The sequence below is a fragment of the Equus caballus genome, chromosome 22, assembly GCF_041296265.1.
Source record: "Equus caballus isolate H_3958 breed thoroughbred chromosome 22, TB-T2T, whole genome shotgun sequence".
Lineage (NCBI taxonomy): Eukaryota > Metazoa > Chordata > Mammalia > Perissodactyla > Equidae > Equus > Equus caballus.
The window spans coordinates 30,169,158-30,189,616 of record NC_091705.1 but is presented as its reverse complement, the minus strand read 5'-3'; the positions used below and the strand labels follow the sequence as shown (position 1 = coordinate 30,189,616).

The 20,459-nt window shown below is 45.0% G+C and overlaps 1 protein-coding gene across 9 annotated transcripts in view; it reads right to left on the bottom strand.

The window, feature by feature from the left end:
• Window positions 1-2,231: 2,231 nt before the first annotated feature.
• Window positions 2,232-20,459, bottom strand: part of DHX35 (DEAH-box helicase 35) — a 67,680-nt gene continuing 49,452 nt past the window's right edge. For 3 of the 9 annotated variants that reach the window (XM_023626561.2, XM_070247842.1, XM_070247844.1), the window contains 7 exons: window positions 19,154-19,231; window positions 17,304-17,433; window positions 13,954-14,035; window positions 11,643-11,714; window positions 9,271-9,382; window positions 8,902-8,989; window positions 2,232-3,471 (listed from right to left, as the gene is read on the bottom strand). In XM_023626561.2, coding sequence (XP_023482329.1) covers window positions 8,906-8,989; window positions 9,271-9,382; window positions 11,643-11,714; window positions 13,954-14,035; window positions 17,304-17,433; window positions 19,154-19,231 — 558 coding nt within the window. In that variant the 3' untranslated portion in view covers window positions 2,232-3,471; window positions 8,902-8,905. Of the gene's footprint in view, window positions 3,472-8,901; window positions 8,990-9,270; window positions 9,383-11,642; window positions 12,023-13,953; window positions 14,036-17,303; window positions 17,434-19,153; window positions 19,232-20,459 lie in introns of all 9 variants that reach the window. The other 6 variants (XM_023626562.2, XM_070247843.1, XM_070247845.1 and 3 more) reach the window with 3 other exon arrangements.

The window sequence follows — 20,459 nt, the reverse complement described above, 5'->3', positions numbered from 1 at the left end:
CCACAGCATGGCTTGCCAAGTGGTACCACGTCTACACCCGGGAACTGAACCGGCGAACCCCGGGCCACCGAAGCAGAACGTGCAAACTTAACCGCTGTGCCACTGGGCCAGCCCCTTGAATTGGTTTTTAATTGGGAGACTGATGTAAGATTATTGGTATTTTATTTTTCTGAGGAAAACTGTAAAAACTACCATCTAATATCACTACCGCTTTCTAAAAGAAAGAATATTTTAGTACCAAAAAGAGACTAAAGGTCTTTTATAGAGAATGACTTTAGGCTGTACGAAATGCTCATAGTTACATGTTTCTTTTTTGGGGAGGGCAGTCAGGAGAACCGTGGGCCAATGACATTGGTGCCCACTGCTGGGACCCGCCTGGAGTCCACCCAACCCCCGGATCATAGTGCCAGAGGGAAACAGGCGAGTGGGCTCAGGTGGGGCGGTGGGGAGTTGGATCTAGGCATGTGTTAGAGTACGACCTGTGCAAAAACAAATTTATCAACTGTCACTCAAATCTGATGCTCCTCCTGACCCCGCAGCTGGTGACTCACCTCCCTCCCTGATCTTGATGACCTCACATCTTCAGGTTCCGTCTCCTTTATCAGTGGTTCCCAAGCTACCACATCATCAGAATCATCTGGGAGCTTTCCAAACTGCAGACTCCCAGGTTCTACCGACAAGATCTGGTCCAGCAGTTCCAGGATGGAAACTCATGGTCATCTGGATTTTCAGGCGCCTCAGCCTTGTGCCTCCCACCACTCGACCCTACGAAATGACTGACCAGAAGCCGTCAGCCCTGGAGCCTGCAAAGTGGAGCTGAGAACAGGAACAGAATGCCAGAGGAACCAGACTGAATGGAAGCACCTAGGCCACCAAGTGAAAGCAGGGCTGGTCACAGGCTGTGCTGACGCCAGGACAACAGTAGACAGGAGCATGGAACTGGGGGACATGCCTCTCTCCAAGTTCACAGCCAAAGTGAACCACTTAGCTGGGAGGGGACAGCCAGGGCCGCAGCACGCAAGCACGAGCTGCACCTTCACGGGGAAAGGCTCCTGTTGGGGGAACCTCTTTGGATGCCACCCTGGCCTCTCGCCACCACTGTGGCCTCTGCAATCTCTCTGTCGTTCTTGCCGCCCCACCTCCATGCTGGTCCACTCATCCAGTCACTGTCATCAAACCCCTCCACCTCCATCCCTATGCTGTGTACACAGCCCAGGGGTACAACCAGCACCTGCTGATGGAGTGAGTGACCACTAGGAGCACCAGCTGGACCAGGGGACTCCTTGTATGGTGGGTCCAACCCTCAGGGAGGGCAGCTGCGGGAAGGAACCGGCAGGTGTGCCTCCAGCACAAACTCCCCTCCACCCTCTCACCTGAGCACCCACTTCCAAAGGAAGACGCTGCAACGTTGCGGAAACTGCACTGACAATATCTGAACACCCGCGTGCAGCCTGAGGGGACTAGCTCTTGTGGAACTACTTGGGACAAAGTCTTGTGAGTTGCGAGGCAATCAGGTCCTGCTGGCCGTGGTCTCGTTTCTCTTGGCCAGGCCGGGACATCACTCTCTGACGAGGCTAAGTGGTTCTCCAGACGCATGCCAAGGGGCCAAGGCCACGATTTTGCAGTTGCAGGCTCTGAGAGTCAAGATCCTTCTCCACTACAATGGGCTGTGACCTAACACAGGGCCCAAAGCTCAGAGGCCCGCCTGGTGAGGCCGCCCTCTGAGAGGGGGAGTGTACGTACAGGGGGCAGACGTGCTCAGGACCAGGCACCCACAGGCGATGTGGCCCCTGACGCCATGCCCCCTAAGTCTGCACCCCCCCAATTGTTTGTCTGATTTCCCATTTTGGATCTCCGGTCTCACCCCAGAGAACGCAGATCCTGTATCCTTTCCTCCTTCCACCCCAACTGAAGTTTATTAGGATCAACCCTGGTCCTAAATTCAGACTTTATAAAAATAAATATTTCTGATCTCTCTACAGAACGACGCCAACTGGAAACTGACAAGAATCAGCACCTCTTTGGGACTTCATTTAAAGAACATGCCATGGTTTGCTCTACTAAGGTCTTGAGGGCACTTGCTCACATGATCTCACCCCATGGGGCTTCCTGTGTCCACGTGACCCCAGAAGCTGCTGTGTGCAACAGCATCAGGTTTCTCGGCTAATGCCAGGCCTGCACTCAGAAGAATTAACAGGACCATCTTAAAATACAGACCACAAGAACCACAATGGGAGGGAATATATTTACTTTACGTATAAAGGTTTGCTATTATTAACAAGTTACCACTATTATTTACATGTTTATAAAATGGAAATAAAAATGACATACATGTTTGGTGCCAAAAGCGGCACATCCAAACTAACATCAGTACAAAAATAAATTTTCAAGCTACGTGTTTTTAAAATAAATGTCATTGAAACAGTAAGGGGAAAAAAATCTCTATCAGTCATGTGTTGAAACGCAAACATCATCACAGCAAAGAAGCTCAGGGGCAACAACGAAACCAGTGCCTGCTGGCAGAGGTGCCCCCGGGTTCTCACAGGAACCCTAGCAAACAAACGACAAACAGAGACGGAAGTTATGTTCCTGAGCTACAGAAGTGTAGAGCCTCTCAGTGCTGTGAGCTCCGGCCACAGAGGATCCCCGACGGGTGTGCGCTGCGAACTCTCACTAGTGCTCAGCGAGTGGAGTGAGGACAGGGAATCAGAGACAGACAGCTAAGCCCCCTTGTGAGACAGAGAAATCCTATGCTGACAAAGAACAGCGTGCATGAGTCCTTTCTGTCTATCACCAATCCTTGCAGGTCACCTGGCCACAGATAAACAGGGACATGGGCAGAGGGAAAACAAGACATCTGGTTTGGGAGCCCCTGTGCCTACCAGACACGACTCTCAGTGATTTGGGCAGAAATCCGCAGTGTTTCCAGGGTCTCATCCCTTGGTAGATACACACGTGTTCAACCCTGGCAGCAGATCTCATTGGTCAACACAGCTGTGGCCCACCAGGGAAAGCAAAGCCAGCCTGGCAAACCCTCTGTCCACCGTACATGGTACTTCAGCCCACAGTGGCTAATGTTCCTCCTCATTCCCACAAAACTGGGCCAGGACTGTCTGCCTGCTAGAAGTGGCATGCTGGGTCAGGGAGGGAGCTGGGTGAGCAAGGAGCACGGCCCTGCCAACTCCAGCTCTGCCTGGGTGCAGTGCAGCGGGATGCCCACCCGTGCACAAACTCCTGTGGACCCCAGCAGGAAATGCAAACGCTGCAGGGAGTGGGGAGGAAGGGTCTGACGAACGGGCTGCAGCCCCCTTCAGAGCAGCAGAAGGTCCCACACGAGCTGATGCCGGCTCAGCCCCTGGGCACTGGGGGGCAGCAGTGTGGAGGTGAGGGCACCACGCAGTCCCCGCAGCTGCAGCCGTGCTCTGCTCACTGGTCCTGGACCTTGGCCCTTTTGGCTTTTAGGGACAGGTGCTACAAGAAAAGAGAAAACACCATAGTTGGGGTTGGTTAGAAAATGAAACCAGACTTCAACGTAATTCCCATCTAAATGACCAAATGGAAGCTTCCATCTGGTCCACACCTTCTCAGTAAATGCTGTGCTCTCAGACTACTCTGGAGGGAAAAAGCCCAAGTGACCATCAAAGGCCACGGGCCTTCGGGAAGCCACAGTAGCCCAAGGCCCAGCCCGCCACAGCTCAACCTGGTCACACGGGGCTCTGCGGGAAGCTGTCAGCGCAACACAGCTCTCCCTCTGCCCTAGGCCACAGGCCAGCACTGCAGCCAAACACCACTGCTCAGTGGACTGGGCTCGAGCTGGATATCACTTCAAGTTTCCATGAACTTCTTGAGAATGATCAAGGAACGGCATCCTCCCCTTAGGAACAAGGAGACCCATCATTTTATCAAGAGTCCCCACATGCAGATACCCAGGCCCTCACGAAATCCCTTGCAGGTGCAGGTGCAGGGAAGACACAGGAAAAGGACACCTCCTAGGGACACATTTTCCTCTCACAAGTGTCCACAATACAAATAACACAGGAAGCATAACATTTAATCATGGGCATCAGATAATAGGATTGACGGATATAAACATTTTTTACATTCTAAGGTAAAGCCAAAAGTGCCAGAAATCCTACAATAAGCATTTAAGGCAGACTGTAAATATAAGCTTGTAATAAAAGACCTCTGTCCACCGACTGAGGTAGCCCTGATACCCACTTAATAATCACAAACAACCAACCATAAGGGATCCCTGACGTGTGCTGCCCTAACATGCAGCAGGATCTCCACACGAGGAAATGCCACCCTGACTGCCAGCAGAGCAGGCCTGCCCAGCCTACCACGTTCAGCACCCAAACCCACACAGCCTCGAGACAGCAGTCCCCACCAGCAGCAGAACTGCAGGCTCTAGAAGTATTCAGGGCACAAAAGAAGAGTGCCCCCCAAGCACAATGTAAAAGACGACTGAGTGAACAGGACACAGGTCTCAACAAGCTGTTGGAAGTCACTTTCTAACCACTTACACCTGGAAAAGGACCAGCATAGGTTCTTGCAAAGGCCCTGGCTCAGAGGGTTTTCCCCAGATTCCAAAGAATCGGGAAAAACAATTTAAAGACTGGAAAGCAAACCTCTGAAGAGTCTACCCTGCTCCTCCCCTCTCCAGCTGTGGGTCTTGCTGAACTTCTGTAAATCCTCTCCCCCATGCACTTCACCCGACGCGACCCCTACGATTAAGGTCAGACACCCACAGCCCCAGCTCGGGAATGGGAGATGATGTCATCATGCCTATGGGACCATTTTTGGTGCTCATTTCTGGGAAGAATGTTGAGTATAAACAAAGCCGACTCCAGACCATTTCAGGCCTCTGTACAGGGTGAGAGCAACACTCTGAAAACAGTGGTAATGGAAAGTCACCAAAGGTGCCAGGAACAGAGCCGGGGATGATGTCTGGGCTGTGGATGGTCATGAGGTGCTCCAGTGTCCAGCAAAGGAACATCTACCATAAATGGGCAGCCAAGGGAGATCTGTGCGGCTCCTGGAGAAATCAACTCATTTTGGACAAATTAACAGAAGTGTCTTTGGAATGGCCAAACTGGAGAAAATTGGAGGGGCCAAGTATCTGCAGGGGGTTCAGGGCCCTTGCCTGTATGACCAGGTTGTTGCACTGGGTGGTTTCTAAGGTTCCAGGTGCCAGGAGTGGATGAACTCACAAACAGGTACTTGGAGAGAAGAGAAATGCAGAAATTTGGGATTGTCATTTTCCTCAAACTTCTGGAGCAATTTTCTCTCTAACTTTGTGGGTTTGACCTAAAGAAACTGTAATTTTGAGCTGAGAAGGGAAAATGACTCAGCTTCTAGGTTAATTCTGTTCTCTGAGAGTCTAAATGAATCCAGGACAACTTCAAGCTTCTCTTCCTCTCTCGAGCTGCCCTGCGTCTTACCACTTCAGCTAGAGCTCTCAAGAGTGACACCACTCTCCCGCTGTCTAGTTGGCATCTCTAATCACTTCTCTTGGACATCTGAAGTCTGCTGCTTTCCAACTGAGAGGTTTTGAGGGAAAAGATTTTCTTTCACATCAGGTTTATTCTTATCAGCCCAATACAGTAAAGACAACACACTCTGCATTTTTTTCAGTCCCTGCAGTTGATCCGGTTTCTGGCTGAAATATCTGTATGAGGATGTGTGAAGAACTATATAGATTTGAAATCTTTTTTGTTTGATGGGATAAGATTTAAATACTATAAGAAGATTTAAAAAGGGCAATTTCCTTTGACATTGCAGGAAGGGGAGGGATGAGAAGATCCTTCCACTTACAGGGTCACAACTCAAATGTTTCTCAGAGTCAAGCAAGGGAAACAAACAAGTGAAGCAGGACTGTGGTGCCTGGAGGGTGCCACTCACAGCAGGCAGCCACGCCTCTGCCCATCGACTGCTGCCAAGCAGTAACTCAGGCCCAGTGTCAGCAGAGTCAACGTTTCTTTCAAGAGAAAACTGAAGTCCATATTCAATGTGAAATCTTTCAATTTTTAAATGTACCAATCAATCCAAACTTTGGTTTGAAAACACTGCAGTCTGGTTTCAGTCCTGATGCAGTAACAGGTTTTGGACTTCCCTTTGTGTGGTAAGCAATGATAAAACTGCACAGAATATCTGAAGCAACGGTTTTCAGGCACTGGGCAACAGACAGCACAGGGCTGTAATTCTTGAGAAAAAGGAAACACTCCAGGTGAGCTCTGTATTTATCCTGGGTCTCTGCCTGGTCTCTAAACGTTAGCACAGGGAAGTCAATAGAAGACAACAGTGTTGCTTGTTTCTATTGTGTTTGTTTTCTATAGCATTGTTATACTAAGCTGCACATGTGCAGCCAACATTCGACAAGGCTGGCAAAGAACAGCTACAGGGGAGTTGTGTGCTGATGTGGAGGTTCTCCAGGTTTGTACAGTGGAGACACTGGAGTTCTGACCAGCCAGAAAGCAAAGACCTCACTGAACATCCTAGGCACTCACTTGGAACATCAAAAAGGCCATGTCTTAGGAGTAGGGCTACTCTAGATCTGCCCTAGTAAAAACGAAAATCAAGCTTTGGTGGAATTAAACTGATCTGCCAATATTAACTGTCTACTAGAAAAAAACTCAACATTCTTTAAAGAAAAGAACAAAATCCAGACTCTTCACAAGATGGCATCTATACTGTCCAGCATACAACAAACAATTACTAGACAAGAGTAGTAGAAAAATGTGACCAACAACGAGAAGGAAAATCAGTCTAAAGACAGACTAGACCAGTGACAAGAGAGACACTGAATCAGTAGACAAGCCCTTTAAAACAGCTCTTATAAACATGTTCAAAGAACTAAAGAAAAAGATGGACGTAAGGAGTGAATACGTGGAGAATCTAAACAGAGAAATAAAAAATTAAAGAAGAACCAAATGAAAACGCTAGAATGGAAAATACAAGATCTGAAATGAAATATTCTCTGCATGAGCTTAAAAGTAGATTGGACACTGCAGAAGAAGTGACCAGTGAACTTGAAGACAGGTCAACAGAAACTATCAAAACTGAAGTAAAGAAAAAAAAAAGACCAGAGCCTCAGTGACAAGTGAGACAATATTAATTGCTCTAACACATCTGTAATTGGAGTTCCAGGAGACAGAGAGACATTGGAGCAAAAAAAATATTTTAAGGCATTTCTATGCCAAATTTCCCAAATGTAATAAAATGAAACCTCAGCCCACAGATCCAATAAGCTCAATGAACCCCAAGCAGGAAAATCACAAGGAAAAGCACATTATAGGTCAAAGTGTTGACAAACCAAAGACAAAGGAAAAAAAATCTTAAAAGCAGCCAGAGAAAAAAACACACATTACATACAGAGGAACAACAAAAATGACTGCCGGCTTCTCACAGAAACAACTCAAACCAGTGACATAAACTCTTTTTAAAGTGTTAAAAGGAAAACAAAAAACAAAAAAACTTTTTCAACCCAGAATTCTATATACAGAAAAAATATCTCAAAAATGAAGATAAAATAAAGATATTTTCAGATAAATGAATGCTGAGAGAATATTTCACCAGCAGACAAACACTAAAAGATATTGAAGGAAGTTCTTCAGGCTAAAGAGAAAAGAAACGTGGGATCTACCCAAAGGGATGAAGAATGACAGAAATGATAGATGTGTGGGTGACATAAAATACTTTTTTTCCTTGTTTCTTAATTTCTTTAAAAGACAATTATTTAAAACTAGAATAACAACAGTAATTGTGGAAATAAAATATATGTAGAAATAAAATAGAGAAATATGTAGAAACAAAATATATGACAACTTATGTAGGAATAAAATATGACAAAACATTACAAATAAAAGATCTAGAAATAAAATATGATGTCCAAATAAAATATATGACAATATGTAGAAATAACATTAACATATACATAACGTACACACAATAACATGTAGAAATAAAATAGATGACAACAACAGTACAAAGAATGGGATGAGGGAAATGAAAGATACTGTTGTAAGTTTCTTATATTATAAACTAAGTAGTGTAATACTAACTCAAGGTTAATGGTGATGAATTAAGAATATATATTATAATCCCTTAGAGCAATCACAAAAAATAAAACAAGAAGTAAAAAAAGCTGCTAGAAGAGATAATGAGGAATACAAAAAATATTAATTCAAAAGTAGGCAATAAAAAAGGAACAAAAACTAAATCAGACTAATAGAAAACAAGTAAGATGGTAGACTTAAATCTAACAATAATTACATTAAATGTGATCGCACTAAACATCCCAATTAAAAATACAATGAAGGGGCCGGCCCCGTGGCCGAGTGGTTAAGTTCATGCCCTCCACCTTGGTGGCCCAGGGTTTCACCAGTCCGCATCCTGGATGCAGACGTGGCACCGCTCATCAAGCCATGCTGAGGCGGCATCCCACATGCCACAACTAGAAGGACCCACAAGTAAAAATATACAACTATGCACCGGGGGGTTTTGGGGAGAAAAAATAAAAATAAAAATAAAAACCTTAAAAAAAAAAAATCTATAAAAACACAATGCAGACCAAATAGAGTAAGTCTATGGGCTGCATTTAGCCAGGAAGTTTGTGAGCTCTGATTCACTCATTTTCATGCCAGCCTTCCAAATATAACCACCACTCAATTAAAAATCTTGTTAAAAGAATGTACGGCCTTTTTTTTTTTCTTTCCCAACAAATGGACCATTTTTTGTAAAAGTGAAGAACACAAAACCATGACCCTGCTCTACCAGGCTCACCACCCTGCTCGTCCCGCACGTGGGCCAGCCATGGAAGAAAAGTGCAGTATAGACACCATAATGCTGGCGCTCGGCATCACCCACCACTGTTTAAACTACCCTGGGTTTAAGCTTGCACACCTGTTTATGTCCTTTGTGAGGCAGTCCTCATCAGAGAATACCTGCGCCACTCCTTGTGAACATGGTCCAAAGCGTGATATAATTTCTTCTGAAATGGTTTAGAAGAGCAGAGGGAGAGAGGAAGAGCTGAAGATACATTCTCCTTTTTGTCTTACAAGTTGGAGGGATTTATTTTTAAAGGCACTTCACTGTGAGCAGATGGTAATGCCTTTATCCAGAATGGTGTGAAGACGTGGTAATGGCCTTCTCACCCTATGCACTACTGGGGGGACAAATTTAGGGCACTAAGTTGGAGAATAAATGCGTATTTAAAAATACAAAGAGGCAGGTAGCAGGTGGTTTTGGGGGACGGGCTCCATTCATTCCTACCGTTCCTTGTTGATAAAAGTGTGGAGCCAGCTCCAACAGCCAAGCGGATTCAACAGCAGTCACATCTCTCATATAATACTTGGAGGTTTGTATAACTTCATTGTAGATAACCCTAAAACAAGAAAGAAACATGAGCTAACTTCCTATGTCTCATGATGAGAGTGAAAACCCACAACAATTAGAGATGGTGAGTCTTTTCCCTGTATCTTTAACAGGTTTCTATCCTGTCTACTGGGCATTACACTAAACAAATGCCATTTCTTTGCTCACTTAAGCCTCTTGACCTGAGTGGTGGGTAACAGTGTGTCCGATTTACAGGATTTCCAGAATATCTCAGTTATCCACACAGGACTTTCTGGATCCTTAGTCTGCACTTACAGAACTCTAAACAGAGCCTAATGATTGTACCAGAAAATGCAAAAGTACAAGCAAAGGCTTGCCTTATTCTGAAAGGGGCGGGGAACTAATTGGAAAGAGACACAAGGGAACTTTCCAGAGCGATGAAAACATTCCGTATGTTATTGGGAGTGTGGGTTACATGGGTGTACACAGCTGTCAATACTCCTTCACTGTACATAAATTATACCTCTATTTAAGAAAAGAAAAGGAAAAAAAGGCTTGCCTGAGGCTGTTTAACAGATAGCAAAGAGCCCAGAAGACCACTTCAAATCCCCAGATTTTAGGAGTGCATATACTAGACACAGGCATTAGTTTCTGAGCTATCTGAGGTGCTGATTCGGAGCTTCCCTCGTAACTGTAAACACACCAGCCACACTGCCACTGTCCACCCACTGAAGCCAGTGAATGAGTCAGCCGATGAAGGTCAGACCCAGAGACAGGTCCCTCTGCAGAGAGGCTGCAGGGGGAGGGACTGGCTTCACCACCTTAATGCTATGGATCTGCCTCAAGACTGGCACTATTTCCACCATTCTTTCTTTGCCCTTCAAGGCCCCTTGGGAATGAAGCAGGAAAAAGAAAAGTCTTTTTCTTTTAAGCAACTCTCAAATTCAGTCATCCCAAAGTCAGCAAACCCTTGGAAAAGGATCCAGAACCAAGGTTTGGCTTCCCTCGTCAACTTACCCTGCACACTAAAGGCCATCGGGTAACAACTCTGAACCCAGAACTGACGAAGTCTCTCTCCAGCTAAGAAGCTTCCAGATCTGCGCTGGTTACAGGATAAAGTCTAATTCCTTGGTCTAGGGAAATAGATCTCCAACTTCGACAACCATCCGAATCACCTGGAGGGCTTCTTAAAATAGACTTCTGGCCCGCTCCCAATTTCTGATCCAGCAGGGCTGGGCCTGGCCCAAGGATGTACATTTCTAACAAGTTTCCAGGTGATGCTGATGCTGGCAGTCTGGGGAGCACACTTTCAAAACCACTGGGCTAGAGGACCAACTGTCTTCTGATGGACCTTTCTGCCCTCTGATTTTATCTACCATTATCTCCCCTGGCCCTCTCCACACATATTTTTTTTCCAGGGGCTTTTCCATCTATCTGTGGTAAAGAACCAGTCGTTGTTTTAAAGTTTCCAATCCAATGTAGATCAATGTTTTTGCAAAATACAATATAAAAGAATTACTAGAAAAATAAAATTTTAAAAAAAGACACGCAAAATACAAAGCCAAGTTTTTCATTGACAATTTGGACAGATATAAACTTATCAAAATTCTCTAAAAAGGTCTAAATGCCTATTCTCAGCTTCAGTACTTACCTCCTCCTTCTGGAGGAGTGTCACAGACTCGCACCTTGTCACGGACGACCCTCTGGGTAGCCCTGGGCCAGCCACACCAACGACTCCCCCTTTCCCAAAGACGTGAGGTTCTTTTGCATTCCCCCGGCTTTGCCCCTGCTATTTCCTCAGTCTAGTTCCTTCGCATCCTTTTCTGCCTGAAAACTCCTATTCCCTGGTCCAGAGCGAACGTCATCTATGTCATCTCCTCCATGAAGCCAGCCCTGCCTCTTCCTGGCACGTGAGGCGCCCACCTCAGCCCTTTATATGCCCCTCTACCAAAGCCCTTCTCCTAAGGTCCTGGAGTCTGTTTGTGTCTCTCTCTCCTTTAGGACTGTGAGCGGGGCCTGACTTTATCTCCGCATAGCTGTGTCCAATACAATGTTTAACTTCTAGCCCGAGGGCAAAAAATGAATGCTTGCTGAGTAGCCGAGTGAGTAGAGGAGTATCACCATTCGCTTAAGGAGCTCTTTGATAGAGCAGAAACTCTAAAGACAACTGAGTATAACAAAGTCAACAAACGTGCACTGGGCACCTGTATTCCAGGCACTGTCTCGGGCACGGGGGCCCAGAGATGGACCAAGAGCTAGGCCTTGCCTTCAGTTCAGTCACAAGGCTAAGCAGCAGGAGAGTGGCTTACCAGCGAGGCGGCTTCTCGGCATAGAGGACTGACGCAGGGTGGATGTGTAGTTCATGATCGTCACGGATAGTCCTTATAAAACAAAATTTTGTCTGAAGTACATGTTAAATACTGACAGCAAGACTTTCCCACAGACCTGTTTAATGTTATCAAAAAATGCCTGCAGATCGTACTTTACACGAAGAAAACTATTCTCTCCATCTTCTCTTGTGCCTTTATTGAGCTCTCTTCCACTGCCTCCCCAGAAGTCAAGAGTAAACCACGCAAAAAAAAGGAGAGAAGAAAAGCAACAAGTGGACCTTCAGAAAAGCAATTGAGAAATATATTGCTCTGCCAATGTTTAGGGTTATCTTCTGCAGGTTCTCTTTCAGAACAATTTCCTTAGGGACAGAAATAATACACATGATTACTTCTACACATTTTTCTATTAAACAAAGTTAAACACCAAAGACAAAGACTCTGGGGGAGATAATGATAGGGAAAAAGAAAATACTGGACTACCCATTTCTCTGACACAGTATTTCAAATTCCAACTCGGATTTGACTCAATTTAATTAAAAAAATATTTACTGAGGACACAACTGTTGGTAAGATCAGATCACATGAGAACATTAATAGGTCAAGATGTCACTGCCCAAACCAGGGATGTGCATGTCAGGACAGTGCTTCAAGCGCCACGACGAGCTCCCCGGACTCGGCAACAAAGCCAGCGCCCAGGGCCCCGGCTGTCCACCAGGTGGCCTGAGCTGACTGACAGTGAACTTTGTCTCAAAGGGCCTGACTAGCTGTGAAGCCTGTTATGTAGCCTATATTTTTGTTGAGGACACTGCAAAAGAATTTTTAAATGCTAGTAGAAATTTCTAATTAACACTCTTGAGAAGAGTGGGGCAGTCAAAATGACAACAAAATCACAGTACTCGCTGGAGAAGATTACAGGCCTCTCCAGAGCTGCCTCAAACATGCACAGCTCAGTGTTGGGAGGGAGAGCTCATGCGATGGGGAACAGAATCATGATACTGACAGGCTACGCTATCTGGCCTGGAGTAACAAAGAGAACATACCAGAGATAAAGATAAAGTGCTATACCTAGGTTCCAACAGTCAGCTAGTAGGATAGTAGACAGAGGAGACCTCGCTGCCAAAAAAACAAACAAAAAAGCTCAATGCCACTGTGAACTTGTTAACAAAACCCAGTGTCCGGGACAGGGCCATCACGCTTACCTCCAGGTAAGAGGACTAATATTTTCTGAGGGTAAAAAGCTAGTGCCAGAACAATACACAGAGGAAATCCAAAGAAAAGCTGTGATAAACCTTTTGATTGTTCCCTTATTAAAGAGCAGTTATGGTCGCTGCACTTTACATAGGCTACCAAGAAGTTACAAGACTCGAGGGAGCTGAGAGACAGAAAAGAGAGACTAGAAGTAACAATTCAGAGACCTGGAAGGATTGAGTTTGGAGAAAAGAAGGCTAAGCTACGTATAGGCTTCTACTGTATCTGAATATACTAAAGGTTATCAGGAGGGCATCACTGATCAGGGATTTTCTATGCCTAGAAAATGGAACTGGAAGAAACAGGCTAGTCTGCAGCGGGAGGTACATCCAGCACATGAAGAAACACTTGCCAACATCCAAAGACACCAAATGTGGCCACAATGTACGAGGGTAAGTGGTGGCTTCAGTCCCACGGGTCTCTAAGAATATAATGAACTACCCCATGGCAAAAGCTGTCCTCCTCTAGGAAAGATCATCTTTAATGGTTCCTTCTGGGTCTATTATTCTATTATTAGAACAGAAATATTACCAGCCTCCAGACTTGTAATTGTCATCCTTCTACAACATGTGGACAGGCTGAATATTTGAGAATCATTTCCACAAAGCTAAGATATTTTGCTGGGGCCGGCCCAGTGGCACAGCGGTTAACTTCGCATGTTCCACTTTGGCGGCCCAGGGTTCGCCGGTTCGGAACCCGGGTGTGGATCAATGCACTGCTTGGCAAGCCATGCTGTGGCAGGCATCCCACATATAAAGTAGAGGGAGATGGGCATGGATGTTAGCTCAGGGCCAGTCTTCCTCAGCAAAAAGAGGATTGGCAGCAGATGTTAGCTCAGGGCTAATCTTCCTCAAAAAAAAAAGATATTTTGCTTAAAGCTGTATAGCTAACCTCAACTCACCTTTGGAAGGAGGCATCATACAAATAAAGAAAAATTATTTAATTTCATTTCTCTCCTTTCCCTGCACATCAGCCTTCTATGGGGTTTGGACCATTTTTAAGATTTCTCCTTCAACAAATGACTTCACAAGTATCATGTTACCTATAAGCTCCAGTAGAATGAAACCTTGCGGCATTTGCAAAGAATCCCGAAACAATGCACCTCAGAACCGGGTCTGGATCACCTACACAAGGGAGTAAACAGAGTGATGGGTGAGACCCTTGGCTGCCCCATGCTCTGCGTGCTCAGGCCCCACCGGAGCTCGTGCTGTGAGGCCCAGCCCCAGGCTGCCTCGAGCCACATCGAAACCGTTTCCTGAATCAGCACCAGTGCATCCCAGGGCTGGATGCCTGCCCTGGCACCATCTATGGAGGTCCCACCCTCCCACAATGGCTGCTGGAGGGAACATGCTGCATGTTCCTTTAACTTGGGATCCCCAAACCCCCTTGGGCCACAGATGACCAGGCCAAGGCTGGGAACCAGAAGCTAAGAGAGCATTCCATAGACTGGACAGTGACCCAGGAACTCCATTTTAGGCGAGCACCTTGTGGGAATGATGTTCTTTCCGTAAGACACAAACCGGACACTAATGCTGCAACATTATTTCTGTGGTAATAGCTACAGTGTGTAATTCTTCAAAATTTTCAAATGTTCCATTTCAATTGGTCTATGTTGCTACAGTAAACATTTTCCAAGGATAAAGCCTTCCCATTTATTAGACGATTTCCATAGAATACATTCCAAATCACTGTGCAAAAGGATAATGTCATTTATATGGCTAAGGACGTACCACATTTCATCAATTCTAAGACTCATTCTTTTTTTACACTTTAACTCAATGAAATCAGGACAGCATTTTATAATTATAATTGGCAGCATTTTTTCTTTCTTAGCGGTACACAAAATAATGGAGTGTCTTACAAATGATGGCATCTTAGATCTAATGAAATATAGTATGTTGGCAAATAAGTTCCCAAAAGGTGGTATAATTTACAAAGTCATCAACAATGTATGAGAAAGTCAGTTTCGCTGCATTCTTACCAGCAATGCTTTGGCACAAAGGTGCCCCTTCTCTTATTGTACATTTATTTGATTACTATCTGTATTTCTCCTCTTGTGAATTTTCTGTTCCATTCCTTTGCCCATTTATGAACTTAGAAACTAGTGTTTTTCTTCATACATTAAATGAACTCATTCCATAGGAAAGTGTTAAATTTTCATCTCTTACGTCTGCTGAGAATATTTTTCACTATTTGCTTTTTTTCTTTAACATCTACAAGTTTTAAATTTGCATGTAATTTACTGTTTCTATGATTTTTTCTATTATTGCTAAGCACAAAGTTTTGCTACTTGCTAAGCACAAACCTCAAGTCTACACTTTTAACCAGGATCTGATTCAAGATTCAGTCCCTTTTCTCCAACTGTCCGAAAGAAATTTCCATGTAGAACATGCATTCTTACCAGGGTGACATCACTTCCAAAGTGGGGAGAATTTGCTCTTGGGGGCGGAGTAGGGGCGAAATCTTAGATATTACAATGGCTGTGGCCCTCCAAAACTCAACCCTACCTTGTAAACTCTTATTCCTTAGTATTTCATTTCTCTCGTTAGGAAGAATTTAAATTTATGTAATTTTTCTCCTGGGAGAGAGGCTGATAATGAAAAACAGGTTAAGAAACACAGATGCAGAAGCATGGCTGTCATCTATCTGCTGGGTGACAGGCACTCAATCAGCTTCTCCCTAATTAGCTGCCCTTGTAAGCTTCCTGTTTCTATCAATGACACCAACTCTACCCAATCACCCAGTTTTTGACTCTTCCCTCTCTTGTGAGCTTATTCATTCATCAATATTCTCTGAGCATCTAATATGCTCCTCACTGCAAGCACTCGTCTCTAGGTCCCTGCTGCCTCGCGTGCCCTCTGCCACTGTTTTCTAATGAGCCAGTCCTCCAATGTTTGCCTGGGTTTCTGCCACCACTCAAGCCCGCCGTGAGACCTCCCAGGCCAGGACCACTGCATCCCTTCTTCCCCGCGTTCCTGTGACATCTGCCATTGCTGTCTGCCACAACTACACAAGTGTCTACTTGTTTAACTCCTAAGAGAACAGATCATCTTACATGTAGTAGTTTGTCTGTCTGTGTGAATCTCTGCCTTCACTCCACTGTTTCCTGGGAGTAAGAACCACATCTTCATCTTTTTGTAGTCACTTGCTCTTAGTATAATGGCAAAATAAGGCTCTGGAATAAAACTGCCTGAGTTCGAGTTCTGACTCCACTATACACTCACTGTGTGACCTTCAGCAAGGTACTCTTTGCCTCAGACCATTTCCCTCATCTATAAAATGGAGACAGCAGCATGTATTTCACTGGATTGTTGTGAGCATTAAATGAATTATCATATGAAAACACTCGGAACACTGCCTGGCCTGTGATGGGCACTTAAGAAATGTTAGCAAGTACTAGCGGTGCTGAGTGTGGCAGAGTGCCTGGCACATAGTAGGTATTCAAAACACAACTGCCGAATGCATGAGCAGATGGTCACTTCCTCCAAAGTGTGGGTGCTAAGTCACACAGATCTGGCTCTGCTGAACACCAGCCATGCCGTCCTGACCCAAATTTGACTTCTCCCCAGGACTTTTGATTCATCCGTGAAATAAAGATAACATCACTGACACCTCATAGAGTGGGAGATGGAGAAAATATTTGTAGAACCCCTGCCACGGTGCACCTAGTGTGTCTGCAACTAATGGTAGGCACCGTCACTGCTGGAGGCGAGAGACTCAGTCTTCCACAGCACTGTCTACTCCAGCGACTGCCTAGGCTCAACACACAGACTATATCTGAAACTACCATGTAATTTATACGTGATAGCCATAAGTATTGTCCACATCAAAGTAATTTTTCCTGCAAAGCCTACATGGGAAAATTAACTACATAAGGTGCAATGATGTGAACGTTAACGATTCTTAGATGTTATCAGGGCTTATCAAACTTTTTTAGTAAGAATAGCCCTCAGAAATGAAAATGGAGGGGCCAGCCCCGTGGCTGAGTGTTAAGTTCGCGTGCTCCACTTCGGCAATCCAGGGTTTCTCCAGTTCAGATCCTGAGTGTGGACATGGCACCGCTCATCAAGCCATGCTGAGGCGGCGTCCCACATGCCACAACTAGAGGGACCTACAACTAAAAATGCACAACTATGTACCAGGGGGGTTTGGGGAGAAAAAAGAAAAATAAAATCTTTTAAAAAAAAAGAAAAGAAAAAAAAATGGACCTCTTTGGGAAAATATGCTACTTTTACATGCAGCTTTTCATTGACACAGGCAACTCAAAACGTGAGCCCAGAGTAGGCAGAGTCCACTGTGCTGTCTCGTGCCGGCCCCACATGAGAACTTTCAAGAATGCAATGAAACAGAGAAAAGAAAGGGATGCCACCCGACGTGGCAGTTTACTCTCACCTTCACTAGATGTCTTGGGCACTTGGAACTTGACAAGAAGCTTTTTCAGTTGTTCTCTCACTGTCACAGCTCTGACAAGACCCTTGTAATTCAGGAAATGTTCCTGACACCACTGAGAATTCTTATTGTGCTGCAGAACAATCCAGAGAGGGAGAGTGAGACAAACACAGCAATGTTCTCGACTAAGGCTGTCTTGTGAAGATCATTATTTTCTCTTCCACCATTTGCTTAGTCAACGGGACAAGATCTTCAGACGGTAACTGGCCCTTTTTTGCCCCATCTCTCTGAACAGATGTGACAACCATGCTCACTATCTGACCGCTCTTTGGTCTCACTCTCTGCTCTAAAAGGCAAATGAGAACTTAATGACGAGCTGAGTTGATTTCACTGTTAACTATCTGCAAGCAGCAAACTGTCAGAAAGAACCATTCCCTGCCATTCTTTGTAAATCGACTTTCTTTCATCAGTGGCCTTGAGTTTATCACTTTATTAGACTACAGGCAAGGAATACGACACTTGCCAATTTAGAAATAATTTGCAAATTACTATTATTTATTCCCAAAGTACGATTTTTCTATCAACAGTGTTTAATTTTGTTCTATATTCTTAAGTATGACCATTATGTCTTAGACTAAATTATTGCTGCGGGAATGTACCTCTGAAATTATGTTCCAAGCCAGGGAGGAAAGTGTTTTAAATAAGAAAGTGTCGGTCACAGAGGGTTTTCCAAGAAGGCAAGTACAGACTAACACAGCGTAGACCTGGACCCGCGTTCTAGGAGCAGAGGAAGCCGCAGACTGGAGATGGGGCACTGTGCTTCTACAAAGGAACCTGAACCGATTTAAACCCTAATTAATAATCTCAAGAAGAGATCAGGTTTTACTGAAAACTGTTCATCAACTGAATAATCTCCTGCACATCTCCAGCAAAGCAAAAGTTTAGGATTTCTCCTCTTCTAAGAAAGAATTTAAGAAATGAATGCAAGACACTGAACCCTGAAACGTCTGATCTCCCCCTCACACCATCTCCTCTCTGTGAGAAGTTTCTCCTTTCACAGTTTTCATCATCTTTAGATCTCTCTTTTTAGCAGTTTTTAGTGAGAACTTCAAGCTGTATTATTTGCTTAGTTTTATGGAATACTAAGAACAACAAAAATTGGGCCAGCCTAGTGGTCAAAGTTCAGCATGCTCTGCTTTGGCAGCCCAGGTTCAGTTCTCAGGCGCAGAACCATACCACTCGTCTGTCAGTGGCCATGCTGTAGTGGTGGCTCATATTAAAATAAAAAGAAGAATATTGGCAACAGATGTTGGCTCAGGGCGAATCTTCCTCAGGAAAAAAAAAATTTAACGTTACCTATGGCTAAATATGGGTAGGGTGAATATATATGGATCCTCGCTAAGCGTCTTCTCATGGCTTGTCTGGCAGCTGGAGGAGCAGCGGTTATGTGCAGCCTCCAACTCATATTAACAGCTTTGAAGATTCACCTCAAGACTACGAGTTACTCTCAGCCTTGTTTACTCACAGAAAATATAACAGAACTTCCTATTCAAATGTTGGACAGTGTTGTCCAGCAACACTGGGTTGGCACGAGACAGAGCGAGGAGACCAACCACTGGCCTGCTGCTGGTGGGCCGCATCTCTAGGCAGGGAGAACCAAGAAACGACTCCTGTCTCCTTCCGGGCGAAAGTGCACCACAAACTCAGGCAGGGGGCCCAACCCACGGATTAGAAATACTGGCAATAAGTCCAATAGGAAATAAAGAGGCCTCTTGGCCATTCCTTCATAAACTGAACTTTCGCGTCGAGAGTGCGGGTGTGTGGAGGGGCCTTTGCAGTGGGTGCTGTCTTACTTTGATAAATGCTTCGTACACGTTGAGCATAGTGAGATGATCACCCTCCTCCACAGCAAATTTTCGGTGCACTCGAATCTGGAAAGAACAAAGCGACGTTTAGAAGCTGACACCTGTGAGCCTCTTGCACACGATGAATAGCTCATGGCCTGTAGAGTCAGAAAGATGTGGTTTGCACCATTCTAGCTCTGCCATTACCTGAAAGACCTCAGATTGGGTACTGAACCTTTCTTGGCCTCAGTTTCCTTGTCTGTAAAATCAAGATACTAAACCTATCAAGATGGCCGTGGGATGAAGATACTTCACTGTAAAGCACCTGGCACAGGTATTAGATAAAGGTTGGTGTTCTTATCTCTCTCCTCTTCTAGGCAGTCAATATCATCCCTTTCAGAAGAACTCCTCCCAGCCCCCAAGAGAATGTCAGCTCCAGGAAGACTGGCGGCCAGCTGCCTGGCGCATGGCAGACACTCCGTATTCCCAGGCTACAATTCTTGCAGACCCATGCCTGAATGTTTCTTCCCGTAAGCTCCTGGGCAACGCCGTCTGCTCCCATGGGTTAAAGGAGCAGCATACAGAGTATACGCACAAGCACACAAATATACTTACTAACTTCAGAATTTTTTCCTTGCATCAAATACCACATAATTAATCTTCCTTCCTTCCTCCCATTCATTCAATAACAGACAATGAGCATCCACGATAGGTTGGCACTGTTCAATGCATGTGGGATAGAACGGTGAATAAAACAGTGGTGGGAGAAACAACAAACAAGACAAAGAAGTAAAATATATACCATATCAGGTGGGAAGAAGTGCTGGAGGAGAAAAACGAAGCAGGGATGGGGACGGAAGGAGAGGAGATATGTTGCAATTTTAGAAAGAGCGGTCAGAACTTCAGTTTCTGCATCTTGAAAATGAGCTTGCCCGTCCTGAGGGAGGATTGTTAAAAAGGCTAATAGAAAAGCAAACAGAGGCCGGCCCGGTGGCATAGTGACTGAGTTTGCACACTCCGCTTCAGCGGCTTGGGGTTTACAAGCTCAGATCCTGGGTGCAGACCTGCATACCACTCCTCAAGCCATGCTGTGGCAGGATCCCACATACAAAACAGAGGAAAGCTGGCACACATGTTAGCTCAGGGACAATCTTCCTCAAGCAAAAAGAGGAAGACTGGCAACAGATGTTAGCTCAGGGCCAATCTTTCTCATCAAAAAAAGAAAAAAGAAAAGCAAGCAAACAAACAAAAATGGAGAAAATGGACATAACCACCCAGGCACAGAGGCAGGAAAACTATGTGACCTATAATTATA